Raw genomic sequence first — 25,067 nt, 5'->3', positions numbered from 1 at the left:
ATTATAAATAATTAGTTCCATAGAAAAAAAAAAATCGGCGCGTGTGGGAATCGAACCGTGGACCTGACGCTTGGAAGACTAATTCACTACATGCTTACCTAAGAGACTTACTTGAAGTGCGTTGTTTGTTATAACTACAAGTAATGCAAATCGTATACATAATCGGTTCGTAGTGAACAAAATTTTTCATCTAATTTATTAATTATTAATTATCAATATATAAGTAACAATGGTATCTATATGTAGATTTATAAAATTATCTACATATAATTCCTTTAAAATTAAAAAAATAATAGAGGTAGAATCAGAATTAAAAGCTCAAATTTTGATGGAATTATTTTTGTTTAGTATATGAAACTATATATTGCTGGAGGGCCCGGCTAACAATATATGAACTTGACAAAACTAATAATTTATGTGAAATTAAATTTTTAACTTCCCGCTAAGAAAATTTAAGATTTTCAAAAATCGGGAAGTTATTGTTTTCACCCCGTTTTGCAAAAATCGAGTTTTCATCAGATCTCGACGTTTGAAGGTCACAGGAAGCTTCCCTGACTATCCCCGTGAGGTTGTCACGGTGTCTGTATGTATGTGTGTGTGTGTGTGTGTGTGTGTGTTTTTTTTTTTTTTTTTTTTTTTTTTGTAAAGAGGTACGAAAAAAGATCTTCAAAAGACACCGGTATCGTTAACTCTGCCGCCCATCCTCCGGCAGATATCGATAGTCGGTAGTGTGGAGATTTTTACCCACTAAAAAAAACATTCCTCTTCCCCTCTCCCCTAGATGGTACGGGGAGGACTGGATTGGAACCGCGTTAGCATTACTTCAATCCAGTCGTGCTGCGTCTCACGACGCCTACTCCTGGCTACTGGTCCCTTTCTGCGATTTTGTCTTTCAGGAGGTGCTGTGCATAAACTGCAACAGCTGACCAGTTTTCCTCTTGTTTGATCATATAGGTCACCAGGCTTGAGGGGGAGAGCCTGGTGCCTATGATCTCTTCGGTGCTTCTTCTGTAGTCCTTCCATCGAGCACACTCGAAGAATGTGTGTTCGGCTTCGTCGATTTTATCCGGGCAGTATTTGCACGTTGGTGTGCTGTGCAAACCCATCTTGAAAAGATAGGCATTGAACTGCCCATGTCCCGTCAATAGCTGGGTCAGGAAGAAGTCCGTATCCCCGTGCTTCCGAGAGAGCCAGACGTTGATGTTTGGGATCAGGCGCGCCGTCCATCTGCCCGTCTCTCCCGATGTCCATCGGTCCTGCCACTCTTGCTGCGTTTCCGCCTTTATCCTCGTTCTTGCGTCCTTCATGTTATCATCACTGTCTTTAGCGTCATAGAGTTTTGCTCTTTCGAACGCTAATAGGTCGATGGGCGCGGCTCCTGCAATGACCAATACAGCCGCTTCGGAAACTGTGCGGTAGGCGCAGGCAACCCTGAGAGCGCCTCGCCGCTGTACTGCTGCGATCTTTCGCCGGTAGGTCTTCTGCTTTAATATGTCTGCCCATATCTCCGCTCCATAAAGCAGTACCGAGTGGACTGCTTCTAGAAGAACTCTTCTCTTTTTTGTTCTTGGTCCCATGGTGTTGGTCATAATTCGTGCTAGGCTAGACACAGTCTTGCTGGCTTTCTTGCATGCACTGTCGAGGTGTTCACGGAAAGATAGTTTCTCGTCTATCATTACCCCTAAATACCGCAGGGCCCTTGTTGACGTCAGCGTTGTTCCTCCCATGTCCATAGCGAATGGTTTTGGAAACCATTTTTGACGGGTCAAAACGACCATCTCGGTTTTCTGTTTGGCGAGTTTCAGGTGATGCTTATCGAGCCAAGTCTCGACGGTGTCGATGGTTTCCCGAACTAGCAGTTCGGCCTCTTCCACGCTGTCCGCCACTATAGTGGCTGCAACATCGTCTGCAAAGCCTGTTAGCTCTACTTGCTCTGGCAACGGGATTTCAAGAAGCTCGTCGTAGTCTGCGTTCCATAGATCAGGCCCCATTATTGAGCCTTGCGGCACGCCAGCCATTATGGCGTATTCTTGTGGGCCTTCAGTAGTTTCCACTATTAGCTTTCTATCGTCAAGGTAGTTGTCGACTAGTGCCAGATTTTCTGGCTCCGCGTCAAACTTGTGCTCCAGAGCGTTTAAAATGTCTCCCCAATTTGCGCTGTTAAATGCGTTTTTGACATCTAGCATGAGGAGAAGACATACTTTACGAGCTTTGAGGCTACCAGACCATGCTTGTGTTGCTGTCTTTATGACTTTCTTGATCGCTCCGACTGTCGAATGACCTTTCCGGAAGCCATGCTGGTTGGTGGCAAAACCTCCAGCACGGTCGATGTCGTCGCGAAGTCTCCCTTGTATGAGCTTCTCGAGCAGTTTTCCAGCAATGTCTAGCATACAGAGTGGTCTAAACGACGAAGGTGTTATGGGGGTTCCCTTACCTTTGTCTAAGAGAACCAATCTCTGCCGTTTCCAGACCGCGGAAAAGGTGCCAGTTGCCAAGCATGCGTTGTAGGTGTTCAGGAGTAAGTCTGGGTATTCCAGGGCTATAATCTTGATCACCGATGCCGGGATGCCATCAGGTCCAGGTGCCTTTCCTGTTTTGAGTGACTTGGCCGCGTCTTGTAGTTCCTTAGTTGTGAAGGGCGTTACTTCGTTGTTTTTAGTGTAGTGTTTCTTCTCCCGCGGCGGGTGTTTGAGGAAAAGCTCCGCTACGATGCTATCCATTAAGACTGGAGACTTCGGCGCCTCTGGTGAAGCCTTTCCAAGTCGTTTGGCGACAATTTGGTAGGCTTTACCCCAGATGTCATTGTCGAGATCGTTGCAGATCTCTTTCCACAACTTTGCTTTACTTGCTTTGATGGCTCGATTTAGCATCTTTTTGGCCTGCTTGTACTCTTTTGAATACAAGTCCTGGCTTGGGGAGCGTTTGGCGGCTCTCGATGCGCGGCGATGTAGTTGATGGCACATTTTGCGAAGTTCCGCTATGTCTGTTGACCACCAGTACGCCGGCCTGCGAAAACTCCGGTTTTTAAACCGCGGCATAGAGGCGTCACATGCGGCGGAAATCTCCTTCATCGTATTTAGTACTGTCCTTTCTGTCTCGCTGCAAGTATCCGGAGTCGGGTTGTTCTGAAGGGTAGACCAGCTCCGTGCAAGTGAAGCTCGCAGTGCCTCTGGATCAAGCTTCCTGACATTCCACTTTCGCTTAGAAAGATCGTGTTGTGGTACCGGAGCAGATGCCAATCCAACGTTAAATGTCACGAACTGGTGATCACTGCCACTGTATTTTTCGGATACTGTCCAGTTTTCAATCATGTTGGCAATTTTTGGAGTCGCCAACGAAATGTCGAGGATGGACTCTTGGTACCCCGGTCTTCTGAAAGTCGTGGTGCTCCCAGTATTTAGCACTATGAGGTCGAGTCTAGCCACGACGTCAGCGACCTCGTTGCCTCTGGTGTCGGAGAAATCAGCGCCCCATTCAGCCGATTTAGCATTGAAGTCACCAGCTACGATAACTTCGCCGTCGAACTTGGTGATCACATCCTCTATATTTGCCAGTTTCTGTCGGAACACACTAATCCCTTCGTTAGGTGAGAGATAGACGCTCATGAAGTAGGTTATGGGGGTTTGAATCCAGACAAAACCTGCTCCACTTCCGCTGTTGATGGTGGTAACGTTCTTTGTATTTGCAATCCAGATTGCCGCCGTGCCAGTTTTGTCTGCGAACCATGATCTATCTTGGAGGTTTAGATATTGCTCACAGATGAAGCAAACGTCGATCCTCTCTTCAAAGACTCGCTGGCAAAGTAAATTTTGCGCCAACGCACATCTATTCAGGTTTCCTTGAAGTATGCGTGTCATTTCTGCCCTTTTGTAGCTTCGGCAAGTGCGGTGCGGAATACCTTACAAGCCCCGGAGCCTGGAATATGACATAAGCTATCTGGAGCTTCTTGTTCATCTGTACAAAGGAAGCACTTTGGCTGTTCAACGCAGTCTGAAGCTTTGTGGTTTCCTCCTCCGCATTTAAAGCAGCACTTGCTTCTGTCAGGCCCCTTGCAGGAGTTCGTCGCGTGCCCGTATCCGAGACATCTGATGCAGCGTGTTACTTTTACAACTGGTCGAATGCGGCAGTTGACCCATCCGATCATTATACGAGCCTTGTCAAGGATTTTGAACGCGCTAGCCTCGTCTATCTCGCAGAAGGCTGCCCGGTTGCCCCGTCGAGTAGGCTTTGTCAAATTTACCCGTTTGATCTCCAGGCTGTCGGTGAAGTCACGTTTGAGTGCTTCGCGGACGTCGTTCTCAGTAGTGATGGCATCCAAGTCCAGGATCTCGATCGTTGCTTTTGGTGTAAGCGTTCTGACTGTACCGATGTTTGCAGTTGCTGTTTTTATCGCAGCCGTGAAAGCGGTAGTGTCTTCAGTCTTGCGACCTATTTCTAGAAGAACGCCCCCTCGCTTCGTTTGTTTGATAGACTTTATGTCTACTCCAGTCTCTGTCGGATTAACCTTGGCTTTGATTTCCTTGAGGAGATCGGCGTATGTTCGCCCTTCAGCTGGTTGGACAAGCACAGCTTTAGTTTTTATCTTCTTCCTCCTCGGTTTCTTGGAGCCAACATTGCTTGGCTGGTTTTGGGCTGTAGCAGATTGAGCCACTGGCTCCTGTTCTTCCTTTTTCTTGTTTTTCCGAGTCACTTTGGTCCAGGTATCACCCCGGGCTGTCTTCTTATGTGCTGGCTTATCGATTTCCGAGGAAGGGCTGGGCGTGGATAGCGGCCTCTTCTTGTTTTTCTCTTCTCAATGCTGTGTTTTCTCAGGAGTGACCGAAAACGTCTGGGATTTTTTGTTCAGATCCGGAGATGTTTGCGTGGTTCTCGCCGACTTCGTTGCTGGTTTGTTGGCCAACTTATATGCCGTGGCAATGGACGCTACTATTTTTCTGAGTTCATGGTGGAGATTTCGTTTATCCTTTATGAACTCAGCTAATTCTTCGATCTTGCTACCGAGCCGTTCCATTGGCGATTGTTGACCGGTGACAGTCGGTAGAGAGTTTATCCTCCCTCGGCATATGTGAGTGTTGACGGGAGCAACAGGTCTTCCACCTATTGGAGGAAAGTTTGTTTGCTGTGCGTCTACTTCCATCAGAGCTGTTTCTTTACTCCCTGTAGCATTGCTAGACAGCAGAGCCATGGGGTCTACTCCACTGTTCAAACGGTCGCTTGATAACGACGAGTTCAGGCCCGTTTGTACGCCTTCCCTCGCCGGCACTGAGGTATCCCTCCTCTGCACCGTAGACGATGTTTGAAATTGTTCTGACATTTCCATACCATCTTTTGCTAGGTTTTGGTCCACCCCGAGTATTCTCTTTCCTCGGTACCCGACGCATCTGACGTGCAGATATGCCGGGCATTCCCCTATCCGCCACCTGGGGAGGCGCCCGATGCGGGACCCAGCAAGCCCGACACGAGGTGTGTGTGTGTGTGTGTGTGTGTGTGTGTGTGTGTGTGTGTGTGTGTGTGTGTGTGTGAAAGTATGTGAACCGCTTATAACTTTTGAACGGCTTGACCGATTTCATCGTGGTTGGTGCCATTCGAAAGGGCTTGACCAAACTTAGATTTTGAAAACTATTTGGACCGATTCAGATCAATAAATTTTGAGAAATCTTCAAAAAACTGAAAAAAAAATTTTTTTCAAATTTGGTTTTTTTGGAATAACTTTTAAACCGCTTTATGGTTCAATTCCAAAAACTAATCAGCTTTTAACCTCGAAAAACCACGTCGATCGCCACCAGTTCGGTCAAAATCGGTTGATTCGTTCGAAAGATATCGTGAACGAAAGAAAACCGAAAAAAAGTGTTTTTTCGGAATAACTCCGAAATTCCTAGTGCGATCAATTCAAAATTTGAGATTCTTTGTGAGGCTTGAAAAACTGCGTCGAATGCTGCCAACCGCGTGAAAATCGGTTTATTCATTCAAAAGTTATTGCGGTTTAAAAATTCAAAAAATAGTGTCTTATCTCTATCAGACTTTTGAGCTCGAAGAGCTCAAAAGCATAGGAAAGCAATCTCTTTGAGCTCGGAGAGCTCAAAATAACCCATAAATTTTATTTTTAAGCTCGAAGAGCTCAAAAACGTCATTGGTGCAATTTTAAGCGCCTAAGTATGGAATTAGCGTGAAGTTGCAGGGATGGCCTTGAGGGTCAACCGTTTTTCTAATTTTTTTTAAGTTCCTATTATTTCATTCGCAAAATACTATTTATTGAAAGATTGTTAATCATTGGAGTAACAGATTCTTGGATAAAAAAAGAGAATGTTTTATAGTAATCACAAAATACCCACCTGAGTAAAAAAAATTATATAGAATTCTATATGATTCATATATACACTGAAAAAAAAGTTTTTTTTTTCTAACAAGGAAATGTTTCTTTATGGGTAAAAAATTGGTATTCTTATGATTAAAATACAAAAGTTTTTTAACTATAAGAATACAGTTTTGTCACTGTAAAAAAACTAGCCTTATAATAAAACGTGGTATTTTAAGGTTAAGAATACCAGTTTTTTTAAATCAAGAAAACTCGAGTAAAAAATTTAGTATTCTCGGTGGAAAAAAATTTTTTTTTCAGTGTATGAATATTATATATTATATTTTATATATTCATAATTATATATGAATTATATATACATCTAAACGATTATATATGAATTATATATAGTTTTTTTACTCTGGTATGCTTTTATATGAGTATATAACTAAGATATAACTAGATAAGACTACTTATGTACTGATAAGGGTATATCTGACTATATGAAGCCTTATCAAGTCATATCAACTCTGATCAGGGATTTTTTTTTCAAGTTTATCAAAGCATATATAACTTTATAAGGTTATATCAGGCCATATCAGGACCTATTAAGAATTAATATAAAATTATATATCAGCTTATCAAGCTATATCAAGTCTGATATAGACATATCAAATTGATAAGGCTTGATATGGCCTGATATAGCCAATTTTCATATCAGGCCATATCAGGTCATATCAGGCCAGATATGAATTTATCAAAAATTCTTATATGGCCTTATCAACTCATATCAAGCCTGATCAGAATATTTTTTCACGGGGTATTTTTTTCTTTCTATTTTTTTTTAGAAATGAAAAAAAAAAAATTATTTCTTAAATGTTTGTTTTTTGTTATACCACTCTGAAAATTTTTTAGCAGATTTTGAAAACTTTAAAAGCTGAGGAAAAATATAAAAACAAAAATGAAAAGTGACAATCATCGATAACATTTGATTAATTTCCAATAAAGTTAGATAAAAAATTAAAAGAAACATTGAATCATTTTTTCGTATTTTATTATTTTCATATCTAAAAATTCTATAAACAATAAAAAATTCTATTGTCTTCAATAGAGTAGAGAAAAATACCAAAATTTCAGAAAAATCGAAAAGAGTCGGGTTCAAAAGTGATCGATTTGGCATGGAATGCCCCATATATAATATAAAAATATAATATAAGTAAATATATTTTTTTTTCTTCTATCTATATACATATAAGCGAAATACCACTGACTCATCACCAGATCTCCGAAACTATTGGACCGATTCATTTAAAATTTGGCATAGGTACTCCTTTTTCACCATAGATGAGAGATAAGAAGCGATATTACGGAATTCCTATCGGAAATGGATTTTCACTTATTGACCCCCCCCCCCCCATAGAGGAAAGTACCACGGGGCCTAGCTTGGCCCAACTATGTAAAAGTCTGGGCTAAGCTTGTAAGCCAGGCTTGGCTCAGTCTTGGTTGAAGTCTAGGTTGATAACGATGGGCCAAGCCTGGTTACCAGGACTGGCCCATGCCTGGTTACCAGGGCTGAGCCATAGTTAATTTTCAAGTCTGGCCCATGCCATTTGATAAAAAATGATAAAAAAGAATTATTGGGATGTTATTTTTTTATTTTATTTTGTAAGTAAAGTAAATTCGAACCTAACTGTTGCTAATTATAGAAATAAAGTGAAAATCGTATCCGTTCTAACCGAGATTCGAACCCGAGCCGCGCGCTTGCCAGACTGATAACTAACCCTTACACCGTACGATCGATAAGTTGATGCACATCTCATTATTCTGATAAGCTAAATCTATATGGTGACGAAGTGTGGCGGTTTATTATTTATATAATTTATGTTATTTAATATTGTGTTTCGATGAAAATTAACTATTTTTTACAAATGTTTATTATAGTTAAAAAAAATGCAAGAGTCAAGTTCTTATATTACTTTAAACTTTGTACATCGTTCTGTATATTTTTAATATCTTATGATAAATTTTTATGTTTAAAATTATCAATATTAAAAATTCAACTGTAAATTATTATATTTTAATTTTTTTAAGACTATATCAATTTTGACGATATGCAATTGTGTTGGTTAAATAATAAATTTTAAATTTTAGAATTTGTTAGCAAATATTTGTTAAACAATAAATATTTACTGTATAAAATTCTATTACTTAATGATTTATTAAATTTGAATTTCCCATTGAATGGCTAAGGCTAGGTTACCCAATTCTGGCTCAATTTTGGGTTGCCATTCAACGCCCATGGCTACAAAGAAAAAAAAATTTACTTAAATCAAGTAAATAATTTTTAAGAATTTCATCTTCTTGATTTGAGTAGAAAAATTCTTAAACTAAAAAATTTTTCTCGATTTAAGTAAATTTTATTTAATTAAAGAATTTTTCGTTTTGATTGAAGACAATTAAACTCTTCAAAGTTATTTTCTTGGTTCAAGAATTTTTTTCTTGAATCAAGTTAATTTTTTTTCAGTATAGGTTTCCCAATCTTGGCTAACTCTTGGGTAATCATTGTGGCCGTGACTGAGTGACCCAGTTCTGGCCCAGGCTCGGGTAATAATTGGGCCGACCAAGGCTTGGTTGCCCAGTCTTGGCCCAAGCTTGGGTCGCCAATGAATCGCTAAGGCTAGGTTAGCCAGTCTTGGCACAAGGTTGGATAATCATTGGCATGGTCGAGGCTGGGTTAACCAGTCTTGGCCCACGTTTTGGTCGCCAATGAATGGCCAAGGCTAGGTTAGCCAGTCTTGGCCCAAGGTTGGATAATCATTGGCATGGTCGAGGCTGGGTTAACCAGTCTCGGCCCACGCTTGGGTCCCCAATGAATGGCCAAGGCTGGGTTAGCCAGTCTTGGCCCAAGGTTGGATAATCATTGGCATGGCCAAGGCTGGGTTAAACAGCCTGGCTCACGCATGGGCCAATACAGGTACGCCGAAGCTAGGTTTCCCAGTACTGGCCCAAGCCTGGCCCCTTTGTCAACTCTGGGAGTTTCCTGCATGGGCCCGCTCATAAAAGAAATGGTCCGTTGCTATGGTTACCGTTGCTATGGTTACCATTACCATGGTTACCATTACCATGGTTACCATTACCAAGGTTACCATTACCATGGTTACCATTACCATGGTTACCATTGCCATGGTAACCATTACCATGGTTAGCGTTGCCATAGTAACCGTTGCCATGGTAACCGTTGCTATGGTTACCGTTACTATGGTCACCGTCACCATGGTTAATGTTACCATAATAACTGTCAAAATAAATAAATTGTAATAACAAATTCGGGTGTCAACTGAATTCAGAGGAATGATTAGAATAAAAGTAGAAAGTTACTAAATACTAATATTCTATACGTTAGGCAAATACATTTTGATTTCAAATTTTATCGATTGTTTGTTGGGATAGTAGGAATTTATAATCGTACTTTTTTTAAGAAAGACTAGCTAAATCATTAATAACTGAAATAGTTAAAATGTATTGTAATGATCATAAAGGATGAACTCCATTATATCATAACACAACTAAATAAAACATAAATTTATAAAGTTGATATTTTTAAATGATTATATTGATTTTAATGATTAAAATTAAAATGGTAAATTGTGTCTGATGTATCTTCTCTAAAATTTCACAACGATATCGTTAAATTATTATAAAAAAACGGTCGATTTAAGTTAATTCTTAGTAAAATGAATAATTATAAATATATTTTTTAATACCACTTAATTTGTAATGAATTTCTTGATAACAAAGATTAAAAATATTCATTTTTATATTTATACGCAGAAATAAATTTATTCTTTAACTTATCGATGTTAATTTTCAGTCAAATTAATATGATAACATTGTTGTTTATATTTTCAATTAATATGTGATTTATTTCATAATCTTGATTACTAATATCCATATTTTTATAAAAAATGGCGCTGAGATAAGAAATAATAATCTGAATTAACAATCTTAACTACGTTATTGAAGTTGGCGCTCAGACAAAATAATAATATAACATATTTTTTTATGTAATTTATTAACAAATTCAGAGCTGTAAAAACAATTATTTTATAGATAAAAAGCGATATAATTTCGTTAAGATTGATGATATTAATCATTTTGTTTATATTTTTCGTCTGGGTTACACAATAAAATTTTATTGCATGCCCAGCGAAGCGGGCGGGTATCAGCTAGTATATATATATATAGACCGAATTTAGATATGATTGACAGACTGAATATAGATAAATGGAGTAAAGAATTTCACGAAATAAAATAATTTGTTGTCGAAAAACAAAAAAAAAAGTTATTTTTGACTTTTTATAATTTTCGTTTTTTTAAGCCCTGTAACTTTTTTCTTATGCATTTTAGCGAATAAATAAAAGAGACCTTTTTTGTAGAGAATTTAATTTCCTATAAGATAACGAGAAGGGAAATTTGAAAAAAAAATTTTTTTTGACGATTTACAATGAAAATACACACGGAAAGAACAATAACCCACTGTACATCTTCGTATAGTATACTCCGTGGTATTTGTAGTGAAAAAAAATTTCAGACTATAGTCAATATCCTTCAAAGTATACTAAATTATTTTTGGACTGTACTCAGTGAAGTCTCCGATTTAGTCGATTAATTTTTCTGGTTATATCGCGTAAAACTTCACGGGATATAATCTGAAAAATTATTTCGTGTAAATTAAATTATACTCGGTTGAAATTTGGATTATGCCCGCGGTGACTCCGCCATTTTTTTTTCTAGCGCCTGCGTACTTAGCATTATCATATCTATTATTTATTTTAAATATTAGGTTAGTCAAATATTGTTTTAAATAATTATTACATACATCAAAAACATTTAAGGAGCATTAAAGCACAATTTTTCCGATAATTTGGGGTTAAAAATCTTTTTTTTCTTTTCTTAGACTCTTTGAACTTAAAAATGTTAGGCTAAGAAAAAAATATTTTTACATATCAAAATATATAAATAGTCACACACTCATATAATTCACTGATTATATTTTAATTAATGTCCAATATGCTGATTGACTATAACTCACAAATTATAAACAGCATTTTACGCGCAGGCCCTAGAAAAAAAAATGGCGGAGTCACCGTGGGCATAATCCAAATTTCAACCGAGTATAATTTAATTTACACGAAATAATTTTTCAGATTATATCTCGTGAAGTTTTACGCGATATAACCAGAAAAATTAATCGATTAAATCGGAGACTTCACTGAGTACAGTCCAAAAATAATTTAGTATACTTTGAAGGATATTGGCTATAGTCTGAAATTTTTTTTCACTACAAATACCACGGAGTATACTATACGAGGATGTACAGTGGGTTATTGTTCATTCCGTGCAGAAAAAAGTTTTTTTTCAATGTATTTTAAATGGGAAAAGGGACCCCCCCCCCATGCGCCAGCTCAATTTTCAAGATATCAAGCTCATCTTTTAGGAGGTTTTTTTTGGTCTAACAAAGAAACTTTTTAGATGTATTTACTCAAAAAAAAAAAAAAGTTTTTTTATTCTGACGCAGTCTAATATACATGGAAAAAAAAAATTGGTACAGCCACATGATTTTTATGTTGTAAGCAATAATAGTTAAAACAACAGTAATAATTAAATAATAACAATAATCATCTATATTATTAAGAGAGTAAAGAAAATTTTGTGGCCAGTGTATTTATGTGATAAAATGGGTTTTTGCTTGGAGTTGTGCCTTTTCAACGTTTCATATCACTCTCACCAATAGTCAATTTATTATAATAAGAATTTAGGCTGCATTCGAAAATGCTCTGTGTCTAGATACATAATGAAGAAATGACCTAGTATCTGGTAAACTATTGACATTTTTGAAGATATAAGCTCATCCCGATCTTACACTCATTAAGAGCTTTCATTTGAGTTCCCACATGCATTTTTGATATATTTTTCATATATACATGTATATAATATATATAAATATATAAAATATATGAAAAATTTATGTGAGTACTCAAATGAAAGGTCTCAATGAGTGTAACATTAATATGAACTTATATCTTTAAAAATGTCAATAGTTCACAAAAGATACAAGGTCATTTCTCAATTATATGTTTAGCGATAGAGCATTTTCGAATGCAACCTAAATATCTATTATAAATTGACTATCATCATATATTGACTATCGACGAGAATGATATGAAACCTTGAAAGGGCACAAATTCAATTCGTCCTTTGCAATGACACTAAATTTCACTAAATAATCGATTTCATCATGTGACTATCCAGGAGACAAAATTGTTCTTATTCTCTTAATAATATAAATTATTATTATGATTATTATTTAATCATTATTGTTGTTTTAACTATTATTGCCTGCCACATGAAAATCATGTTGCTGTCATATGAAAGTCATGTATCTTCCACAGGAATGTATCATGCGGCAGCCCCAATTTTTTTTTTCCATGTAGGATTTAAACTTATATGTTGTGGGAACCATTCTTATACTATTATAGGAATGGTTCCCATAAATTATGGAAACCATTCCTATAATAGTATAGGAATGATTCCTATAGCATTATGGGAACCATTCCCATAATATTATAGGAATAGTTCCCATAATATTATGGGATTAGTTCCCATAATGATATAGGAATAGTTTCTATAATAGTATAGGAATTATTCTTACAGCATTATGGGAACCATTCCCATAATGGTATAGGAATAGTTCCCATAATTTTCTTTCCGTGTATAGTCATATTTATTCAATAATCGATAAAATGAAAATAGTCTATTAAGTCATCTAAAAAATGTTACACAGATTTCATTAAATAAATTTTGTGTTTCATCAATTTCAAGATAAACAAAAACAGCAAGGAGATTTAATTTATATGTATCTTTAAAAAATACGATCAATGATTCTATTTTAATATAACAATAGTCATAACAACTAGCTAAAAGTACAACCTCATATGATGGCTGGCGAATCGTACTTCATAAAATACAAAATATTCTTAAGAAAGAAAATTTATTTTACATATTACAAAGTATTTATTAATTAAAAGATATTGAGTTTACTAAAAGAAAAGTATGATGTCCTTACATAATTTTACAAACTGAAAGAACAATTCACACACTGAAAATAAAAAACATTAATTTTTTTAAAAATAATAGTTGATAACCCATTAAGATATAAATATAAATAATAATATCAAAAATCACGTCTAGATGCTATTTAATTTTTTTGTAAAATGTACCACAAAATGTAAAATTCTCATCAATGTAGAAGCTTGCTTTGCTTGCCTAATGAGTATGAATATTTTATTTTTTGAATATTTTAACACAATTGTATTTAAATTAATACAATAATAGTCCTCAAATATTCATAATTAGCAATAATCACGAATATGCCACAAAAAAGTACAACTCTGAAATAATTATAGAATCGTACTATATAATCCACTGTTTTACAGAAAGAGGTGAATGTACTCCCCACAGGATGGATGACGCTTTTTTGATTAGATTTCTTCGTGCACGCAATTTCAATGTTAATCGAGCGCATCGGTTGGTAAGTTAACTACAACATTAATAGACCACCGAACATATTTATTTAACGTATATAATGTCATGTTATCTGCATTAAACAAAATTTTGCTCTATTTTCACTTTTCGCGAAGAAAGTTAAAAATTTTTTTAATTCGATGTCCTACTTCTAATTTTAATTAAATAACGATGTTTTGAACTTTAATTATCGTTTAATTTATGTTTGACAGGTTGTGAGGTATCTCAATTTCAAAGAAGACCATCCAGAAATCCATAAAGATGTAAATCCACTGAAAATGCGGCATATTGGGGATGATGACGTAATGACAGTGCCAGCGTACAGAACACAGTGTGGACGTAGAATGATGATTTATAGAATGAGTAATTGGGATCCCAAAAAATATGGCATTGAAGAAATATTCAAAGCGACGGTCATTATCCTTGAATTGGGTATTTTGGAACCACGCGCACAAGTTCTTGGCGGAGTTGTTATTTTTGATCTTCAAGATATCACTATAGCGCACGCTTGGACTATTACACCTCAGGTAATTTATATTTCATATCGAATATCATAATCATTTATGATATCAATTATATTTATGCACAAAAGTAGTTAACATTGAATTTTTTGCGTTAATCGTTTTAAATGACACTTTTGACGACCTACACGAAGAAAATTTTATAGTAGAGATTACTATCTAATTATGGTAAAATCTATTAACTGAATTCGATAGTAGTAAATATTATTTAAATAATTATATAAACCATCTGAATTGTAGTAGTTGCCATCCTGATGGTTACTACTACTATTATGATGGTAATCAGTAATAATAGCTATTATTATTTTAACTATTTACTACTATTATCAAAATCGTAATTCCTAATATAACCTGATGTTTACAGTTACCATCAGTAATAATAATAGCTACTATCTAAGCGAGTAAAAAATATTAAAAAAATTAAAAATTTGCGTTAGCATGGATGCATTTCTGAATAAACTAAAAGCAGTTGTAGCGCAGTATAATACATAAAAAATCGGGATTAAATTCGGATTGAATGTATATTTAAATTTTTATTTGTCTAAAACAAGTTTCAACGCCAAATTTAAAAAAAAAAAAATTTGAAATTTCCAAAGAAATCAAAATTTTCAATAAAATTCAAATTTCAAAAAAATTAAAATTTCAAAAAAAAAAATTTAATCTTACAAAAAATTTTTAATAAACATAATTTTCAAAAAATCTAAGATTTTCAAAAAAAAATTTTAAATACAATGAAGCTTTAAACTAATTATTAATCATAATTATCTAATTATTTAAATTAAAATTTTCCCTTTAACAATTGCAATTAAAGAGAGCATACTCTTTGCTCCAGCTGATGGTATCGTATTTTGAAATGCACCGAATCAGCTTGACTACATGTAATTTTTCTTCTGCATTAAATTAAATGATATTCTTAAAGCTAGCAGATGAAATAAACTCATTGACCTGTTCTAGTTATGCATTCTGTTGAAGAAATTCAATGCACAAATTATCAAAACTAGCAACCTGCAGTCCCTATGTGACTGCCAAGAATTGCGAACTATAATAAATAAAATTTTGCTTAATTATATAATGATCTTCGTTAAAGTGTACTTTACTTTCTTAACTATTGACATTTATAAAGATATAAGCTCATCCCAATATTACAATCATAACGAGCTTTCATTTGAGTAACCAAATGCATTTTTATATATTTTTCATACATACAAATATATATAATATATAAATATATGAAAAATTGATGTGGGTACTCAAATTAAAGGTCTCGATGAGTATAATGTCGGAGTGAGCTTATATCTGTAAAAATGTCAATAATTCACAAGATATAAGGTTATTTATTAATTATGAATCTAGAAATTGAGTATTTTCTCTTAATGATATTCTCTTAATAATATAGATGATAGGATTACAATTAATTAAATTATAATGGAACCATCAAATGATGTTTCATAATTTTATCTTGTGAAAAAATATTAATAATTGATAATAATAAGACTTTTTTAGTAACCCAAATCTTGGATGATTGCTATTTTGATAATCATAGTCAATCATTCAAAATAATCAATAACAGCTCTAATATTTGGAAATTTTTATCATATATGGATTTAAACGATTGTGTTATTATTTGTTTTAATATTTTAAAGGAAAAAATGCTCATCACTAAAATATGGATGCAAATAAAGAATTAAATTAAATAAATTTATATTATTTTTTCTTTCAGAATTTTTACAATCTGAGATGGTTACAGTTACCATCTTCGATTATAGCAGTTATAATTTTTAATAATTACAATTATTATTTTCGATAGCAATCGTTACCATTATTAATAGTAACTAGTACAATTGTCAATGATAACACCTATTATTTTGTGACTAATTAATTTAATTACCATTTCAAATAGTAGGAGTTAATATTTTCGTAAGATAAAAGCCCCAATAGATGATCATGTAGCAGTACCCGACTAGAAATTTCAGTGAGGCAGTGATTTGGCGCAAGTAAGGCATGCCGAATTCCAAACAAATAAGATTCGAATTGGGCTAGTCTAAGTTCGGAAAGCCAAGTTCGCTCCAAACTAGCAAAACTCAGGTTATCGTTACTTGAAACCAGTTCGGCGTTCCCATGATATATCAGACTTAACGAATCCATGAAACTTTCCTAGTTACGTTCAAATATGGCAAGCCAAACATTTCGTTCTGCCTACCTTGGTTTTTATGAGGTACAACCTAGGCAAGCCTAAGTTAGGCAAGCCAAACTTGCCCCGAATTGGTTCTTCGGCATATGCCTCACTGAAATTTCTAGTCGGGTACATGAGACACCATGTTTATATGTACAATACACAAATATTCTCATAAATACACACTTTTATATGTATAGAACTAAAAGGCTTAACCTTGGAAAGACTTAAAGCCAAATATCTTCTCCCACTCCGTTTTAGAGTACTTTGGCAAGAAACGCCGAAGTTCGTCAAACGTTTGAAATGCCTAACTTGCAGGAAATTATAAAATCCAAAGGTCTACGGAAGTTCGGTTTGCCAAACTTGAAAGTAATTGGGGCCATCTATGGTAAGACGAAGTTTGGCGAATGTTTGGAATACCTAACTTGTAGGAAATTATAAAATCCAAAGGCTCACGAAAGTTCGGTTTACCAAACTTAAAGGTAATTAGGGACATTTATGGCAAGACAAACTTCGGCAAATCTTTGGTTATCGTTACTTCCAGCTAGTCAGGCATTCCAAAGGTTCGCCGAAGTTCGGCTTGCCATAGATGTCCCAAATTACATGCAAATTTGGCATGCCAATCTTCGTTTTGCCTAACGTGGATTTAAGAAGGCGCAAATTAGGCTTGCCTAAGTTAGGCAAGCCAAACTTGCCCCTCACTAATTCTTCGGCATTCCTCACTACAATTTCTAGTCGGGTATATGATCACTCCATGTATTTGTATACCTATATTTGTGAATATAGATATACAGATACATGGAGTGATCATATACTGGTACGTGATCATCTATTGAGGCTTTTACCTTATAGTAAATACTATTATTTATTTTTTTCCGTGTAGCAGTTGATTGCTGTGGAATGAAAATACTGCCTAATTCAAAGTTCATAATTATCGAAATTTTTTTTGTATATTAATCAAAATTTTGGTTATAACCGATGAAAACTTATTAATTCATAATTTTGTAGCCATGTCGTAAAAAAACTTTTTCAAACGGTATTATATGATAGTCAAATATAACCTTTAGAATGTAGCATAATCATTGATCTGAAAAATTGAATTCATGAATTTTATATACATATACTCTTGTATATAACACTTGTTTATCTACGAGCAAGCTTCATTAAATCTTCATGAGCTTCATAACTATCAATTCAATATTTTATATGATAAAGTAGCAGCTATTCCTAGAATTGCGTAACTGAATGCACTTAAATTATGATTGATACTACACTACAGTACGATTTCAAATTCACTGATTTAATTTTCCAATTTATACGGAATAAAAAGAAATAATATTTTATTTTAACATTTGTTATACATTCGTCGTCATTAATTTGTAACGGTTGGCAATGATTCGGGTAGAATAAAAAATTCTCAATTTGGACATCTCTCACTAAAAATTTCAATTAATAATATGTTCAGAAAATAAAAAAAATATACGAAACTATGAAGAAAATTCACATAAAATAAATAATTGTAAGCTCAGACAAACATAATTATAGAAATTTATCCAAATAAAAATTACTATGCATAAACATAATTAAAGATGAAAAATTCCTACATGGTAAATCACCAGAGAAATAATTTGAATATTAAAAACTATACGAATAAAATATTTCAAATAAATTTGATGTTTCAATTAAAAGAAAATAAATAAAATAGTCTCCTTATAATTACAGTCTTAAAAATAAACAATATCAAATAACTATAGCTCAATATAAAGACATTTACTAAATTACAGTGCTGCCAATGTGCGGGTAATTACCCGTTTTTCGGGTAAATTTACTCTTTGCGGGTAATTCCTCGGGTAATCTAAAAAAACGGGTAAAACCGGATAATAGAAAATTAAAAATAAAATGGGATTTTTTTTTTAATTATAATCTTATTATGGTGGTATAATTTGAAATTGGAAGTGGACGAGTTTAGGAAAAAAGTTTTAAGTTTCTATATTGAAGCTGTGACGGTTCTTAAACAAAAATTTGATTTTAAGGATAAAATTTATGAGTTCTTAGACTTACTTGATCCAAAAGTAGCTAGAACTTTCAATATAAAAAGTTTCGACCTCGTATTAAAAAGATTTTCGGTACTAAATGAATATGTGACTTTGCAACAACTTGATAATGAGTGGAAAGAGCATGCTCTATTAAACTTAGAAGACTATAATATTGATATTAATTCTACGGCTGAGATTTATTGGCAACAAATTTTTAAACTCACTAACCCAGTTGGTGGAATAAAGTTTAAAAATTTTAAAATTGTTATTAATTTCTTACTCGTCTTACCTTTTTCAAATGTTTCAGTGGAAAGAATTTTTAGTGATTTAAAAATCATCAAAACTGACCATCGCAATTGCTTGAGTTCTAAAACACTCAAATCTTTGATAGCATCTAAAAATTTACTGTCAAAAAATAACAGTATTCTCGACTTTGAACCATCGGAAAAAATGATAAATGCAAATATTTGGAATATTGATCAATAAATAATTATTATAGCTTATAATTATTTTTTAGTTGCTCAAAGCTATCGTAAGTGCTTAATATTTAATTCTTAATTTAAAATATTTAATAACTACCAAATGTATATTAGAATACAATATTTTTTAAATGTTATTAATTTTTTAAATATTTATTATAATAAATTCAACTACATAATTTATTGATTTCAATTATTTATGTATCCTCATAATTATTTGAAAGCATCAAATTGAAATTTAATTGTTTAAAGTTTAATTGTTAAAATGTAGATGTTTTTTGTAATTTGGCGCGAAAAAAAAATATTTCATTACATTGCACTTGAGTTATCTGAAGTTAGGTAAAATTCGGGTAAAGCCTAGCCCTCTGTCGGGTAAAAACGAATGGGTAATCGAGGCTAGTCACACGGGTAATGAGATAGCTGAGCTCTGGCAGCACTGCTAAATTATTAGATCATATTATCATACAAAATTAAAATTGAAAAGGCCTAAAATTAGAAAATAGTCCATTGAAACAATTTAAATTAAAAAAAAAATGGAATTATAAAACGAAGATACAAAGGATATTAAAAAATAATGAACATCTCTAATTATGGACAAGAAAATTCTAAAATCTCTCAATTCGGACATCTCTCATTGAAGAAAACAAAAAAAAATACAATATTTTCCGAATTAAAAAATTAAAAAATAAGTAATAGTTTAAAAAAAACACGCTTTAATATAAAACCAAATTTTTTAGAAATCTATCTATTGAACTAGTATTTATGAATTTTATCATAGTATCACGTTATTAGTCAAGAAAGAAAAGTTCAACATAAGTAACCCTTGTCATTGACTCTAGTCATCAGCGATGAACGCTGCATTAACCGCGTACTCCTACGACCTGAGCAATTTGAGCGACGACGAAATGGCGGGCGACTTGTCTCAATCATCAAATTCAGTGCATAATCAAAACGAATCATCGCGTATCGGCGCAATGGAAATTACAACCGCACAATTAGCCGCGACTTTAACACGTGCCGGTACTGATACTCAATCGGCACCACCCCCCTCAAAAATCTACCGAAAAATTAAAAAATCGTACATTATCTATGATGAATTGAATGAGTTCTCCGAAGAAGATGTCTTGTTGCATAGTTTATAACCCTTGAACAATTGTTTTTATCTGATCCCACACTTATTTATATAAAAACGATTTTTTTTTATTAATCACTTCGACTACATTTTGAATTAGGGGAGGGGGGGGGGCAAAATGGGGTAGGGGTGGCAAAATGGGGTACCCCCAAAATTTCGTAAGAAAAATTTTTTTTTCCAAAAAGCTCTTTCAGCTTCCTAAAATATATTTTAACGTCATTTCCTACAATTTAAAAGAAAAAAAAATTTTTTAACAAAAAACAAAAAAAAATTTTTTTTTCTAACTTTTCTTACAGTAATTTTTATCGTCATTGTGCATCGTAATAAATTTTTTTTCACATCTACGATTACTTTTTCTAAATTTTTAAGTTCTCGCTTTACAAATGAATGATTAAAAAAAAAAAAAATCGGGGAGTCATTGGTTCCATGCCAGTTTTCGAAAATCAAGTTCTAATCTGATCTTTACATTTTTAAGGTCCTAGGAACTAGTTCTTAATATTCCTACGAGGATATCTGTCGGCGTGTGTGTATGTGAGTGTAAACCTCTAATGTGTCGAAGAAAAATCTTACACAGAAAGAAAAATTTCTTGACTGGAGAACAAAATTCTTGGCTCAAGAAAATTTTCAAGTGCCTGAACGAAGACTGAAGTTGTGTTGCCCGAAATAAAAATTTTTCTTGAAATTCTATTCTTGGTGGAAGTAATTTTTTCTTAATTCAAATTATCATAAATACTTGATGCAATAAATTTTTACATTTGATCAAGATTTTTAGATACTTTAGGGAAGCAGTGCCACCTACTTCAGCTGAGAAAAAAATTTTCTCACCTTGAGAAAATTTTTCTCTTGAATATTTGATACCCATTTTATATTATTTTAGCGTGCAATTATACATATTAAATGAAAAAAATGATTCAACATTATTTGATCTTCCCATTTGATATGTTAATCAATAAAAATATTAATGAAAATTTACTTCTATCTTTATATTTAATTTTTTGGAGCAAGAGGCTGAATTTTCTCAAAACAAGAAGATTTTCTTGACTTAAATAAATTTTCTTGGATCAAGATACATATTTCTTAAAACAAGAGAGTTAATTTTGTTGGAATAAGTGAAATTTCTTGTCAAAAAGAAAATTTTTTTTTCGCTCAAGGAAATAATTAGGAAGAAAAATATTTTCTTGGCTCAAGTGAACCTTTTTTTCTGTGTAAACTAACCATTCTAAAAGAATGTCTTTTTCAAATAACTTCGAAATTTATTTTCGGATAATTTTTGATGTCATAATTTAACTATCAATGATCAGAAAACTGTGTCAGAGGCCGCCAATTTCTTCAAAATCATTCGGTGGGCTTGTGAGATATTTAATTTAAAAAGTAAGATCTTCAGGCCTACAAGATCATTCAACTTGAAAAAATTTTCCTGAATCCCTAAACCAAGAAAGAGAGTGCAAAAAAATTACGAATGTTTTTTTTTCGTGCTATTGCTTGGAATTGCGTGAGAGCTATGTCTAAAAAATTTTTCACCGGGAGATCCAAAAATTAGAATCTTCTCAAGGGAACTCTTTTTTTTTATCTTGATATTATTTTTACTCAAGCGAAACCCGTCAAAAATTACTACAAAATTAAAAAATTTTTTTTGCTACCTCAATTTTTGTTAGGAGTATATTGCGTCAACTATAACAATGTTTCTTTTTTGGGTGATTTGTTCATCTCTCTGGGTTCTTTCGTAGACTTATCGATAAGAAAATGTTATTTTTTTAACGACATTTCATTTTCGGATAATGAAATTTTTTTTTCACTTTTTCAGGGGGTACCCCATTTTGCCCGCAAAAAAAAATTTTTTTTTCTACGGCAACTTGAAATTTGATTATTTTCCTTCAATTACGACTGAAACCGAGAAAAATCAGCATATTTAAGTCCTTAAAATCATAACGGTTTCTTAAGTACCCCATTTTGCCCCCCCCCCTCCCCTATCCAAAAAATTTATTCCTACTTTTTAGTTTGGTTTTTATATTAAAGCGTGTTTTTTTAAACTATTACTTATTTTTTAATTTTTTAATTCGGAAAATATTGTATTTTTTTTTGTTTTCTTCAATGAGAGATGTCCAAATTGAAAGATTTTAGAATTTTCTTGTCCATAATTAGAGATGTTCATTTGTAAAGCTTTTCTATATTCAGAGTTGTTCATTTGTGTATATGTCAAATAACCTTGATGTCTTTTAATCAAATTGTCTGAATTTAGGTTTGTCATTATTTTTTAATATCATTTGTATCTTCTTTTTATAATTCCATTTTTTTTAAATTTAAATTGTTTCAATGGACTATTTTCTAATTTTAGCCCTTTTCAATTTTAATTTTGTATGATAATATGATCTAATAATTTAGTAAATGTCTTTATATTGAGCTATAGTTATTTGATATTGTTTATTTTTAAGACTGTAATTATAAGGAGACTATTTTATTTATTTTCTTTTAATTGAAACATCAAATTTATTTGAAATATTTTATTCGTATAGTTTTTAATATTCAAATTATTTCTCTGGTGATTTACCATGTAGGAATTTTTCATCTTTAATTATGTTTATGCATAGTAATTTTTATTTGGATAAATTTCTATAATTATGTTTGTCTGAGCTTACAATTATTTATTTTATGTGAATTTTCTTCATAGTTTCGTATACTTTTTTTATTTTCTGAACATATTATTAATTGAAATTTTTAGTGAGAGATGTCCAAATTGAGAATTTTTTATTCTACCCGAATCATTGCCAACCGTTACAAATTAATGACGACGACTGTAGTTTCTTGCTAAAAACACTAATCAAATTTTTTTATCCTTTTATATGAATTATTGTTTCTGCTGTTTTTAACTTCTTACTTCAACAAATAAACAAAAACTTGATACAGCTGATGCAACATTATACAAGTAAAACATACTAAATATCTGAAATACAAATAAAATTATTTACTAAGTTACTAACATGAGTATTAAAATTAAATGACAATATTAAAAATGTGACTATTAACGAAAAAAACATAGAGGCTTACTAACAATAATAATGTAATTTAATAATTAAACACTAATCTGATATTCTTAAAACTTGTGTCTAAAATAAAAAAAAAATTTTCCAGATCGCCAGCATGGTAATGGCATTAATGGTATCGTCGTTTCCAATGAAAACGTACGCAATTCATATTCTTCACCAATCTTGGGTATTTGACATGATATATGCAATGTTCAAACCTCTTATAAACAAAGATATGAAGGAACGTGTGTTTTTCCATGGTGATAATATGGAAAGCCTCCATAAACATATTGCGCCTACGCATTTACCCAAGAAATATGGAGGTATGAGAGAAGAGTTGCCATATTATAAGTGGATTGATTCACTCAGCTTAAAACCTAAAATTGTCAAGGAAATGCACTCTCTTGGTTATGTTGTACCCGAAGAGCTGATTAAAGGTTTTTAATCTTTATTCGTTTTTCATCATAATATTTTATTTTATATAGTAAGGATAAATAAACGATAGTCATTGTAACAAAAACACAATATTTTAATAATTTTATTTTTGTCCTATTAATTGTAAATATATGATAATTAATAATTGACACAATTTTTGTAAAATATTTCTCAGTTATTACTTATAACTAGAAAAACTGCAATCGCTATATAACTGCAGAATAGAATTTTTCTATGAATAAGAATCTCAGATTATAAATAGTATTTTCAGCAATTTTACGTAAAAATTGAAATGTTCCACAACTTTTCTACAATTTTATTAATCATCAATTTTTCGGTTAATATACTCTTTTTTTACTATTTTGTTCCAAATGTTATAAATACAAAATATTTTCAAATAAAAAATTCAATTGAATTAAACACATTTCATGTTTTGATTGTTTTGAGAGTTTATTTTTTTATTAAATTAGCAAAACTCGACCTGTGTCTATTTATTTATTTTTGTATAAGTAAAAACGCCATTCGGCCTCAACCGAGATGGAGGGTAGATTCCTCAGAAATGGATTATTTTCATTTATTTTTTAATAACTTGTGAAGTAAATATTGCAAGTAAATGGTTTATAGGTCAAATTAAAGTTAATTTCATAAGCTTTAATGTTTATTTTTCAGAAATGAGTTATCTCTTCTTAATCAAAAGTTATTCACTGATAAAATGACCGAAAATGCAATTTTCATTGTCTTGACAAATTTAAATGGTTACCATTTTTAGACTTATCGCCCAATTTTTCTTAGTTTCGAACTCATTCAAGATATTTGTCCAAGGAATAAATGCATTAAATTTCATTAAGATTTATCAAGAATTGTAGGAGCTAATATCGTATTCATAAGCCGTGTTATAAACTTTTAAACTAATGCTATTTTTGAACCTTACTTGACTATTTAGGTGATATTATGACACAGTTCTAAGTAAATTTCGATATGAAGACCAATGCAGTAGGTAGATATCTTCGAAATCTACCTAAAAATTAATAATCATTACATGACAGAATGTTTTACTCACTATATAGAAAATTGTGAAACTTGAGACTAGAACCCAGATCGTTTGCTTTCATTTCAAAAGCTTTGTCCAGTAATACTGCTGAGCCATCTGATCTCAAAGTTAATTAGCCGGGGAAAAAGGTTTAGATCTGACCAGATATAATTATATCTGATATATAATTATATCTAATTATATCTGGTCAGATCTATTTACATCTGATCAGATATGGGATCGGAGACATAATCAGATCTAGGCATATCTGATCAGATCTAAACATATATAACTATATCTGGGTTGAAAAATACATCAGACATAAAAAGATTTTATTATATCTGGCCAGATATAACTAT

At 32.9% G+C, this 25,067-nt stretch overlaps 1 protein-coding gene across 6 annotated transcripts in view; it reads left to right on the top strand.

The window, feature by feature from the left end:
• Positions 1 to 23,763, top strand: part of LOC123264365 (alpha-tocopherol transfer protein) — a 60,454-nt gene extending 36,691 nt beyond the window's left edge. For all 6 annotated transcript variants that reach the window (XM_044727619.1, XM_044727617.1, XM_044727618.1 and 3 more), the window contains exons 4-6: positions 13,792 to 13,886; positions 14,092 to 14,406; positions 23,350 to 23,763. In XM_044727619.1, the coding sequence (XP_044583554.1) occupies positions 13,792 to 13,886; positions 14,092 to 14,406; positions 23,350 to 23,688 (749 nt within the window). In that variant the 3' untranslated portion in view covers positions 23,689 to 23,763. The remainder of the gene's footprint in view (positions 1 to 13,791; positions 13,887 to 14,091; positions 14,407 to 23,349) is intronic.
• The last annotated feature ends 1,304 nt before the right edge of the window (positions 23,764 to 25,067 follow it).

Source organism: Cotesia glomerata, linkage group LG4 (genome assembly GCF_020080835.1).
Source record: "Cotesia glomerata isolate CgM1 linkage group LG4, MPM_Cglom_v2.3, whole genome shotgun sequence".
Lineage (NCBI taxonomy): Eukaryota > Metazoa > Arthropoda > Insecta > Hymenoptera > Braconidae > Cotesia > Cotesia glomerata.
The sequence above is the reverse complement of the archived record's forward strand: the minus strand, read 5'-3'. Positions and strand labels throughout refer to the sequence as shown.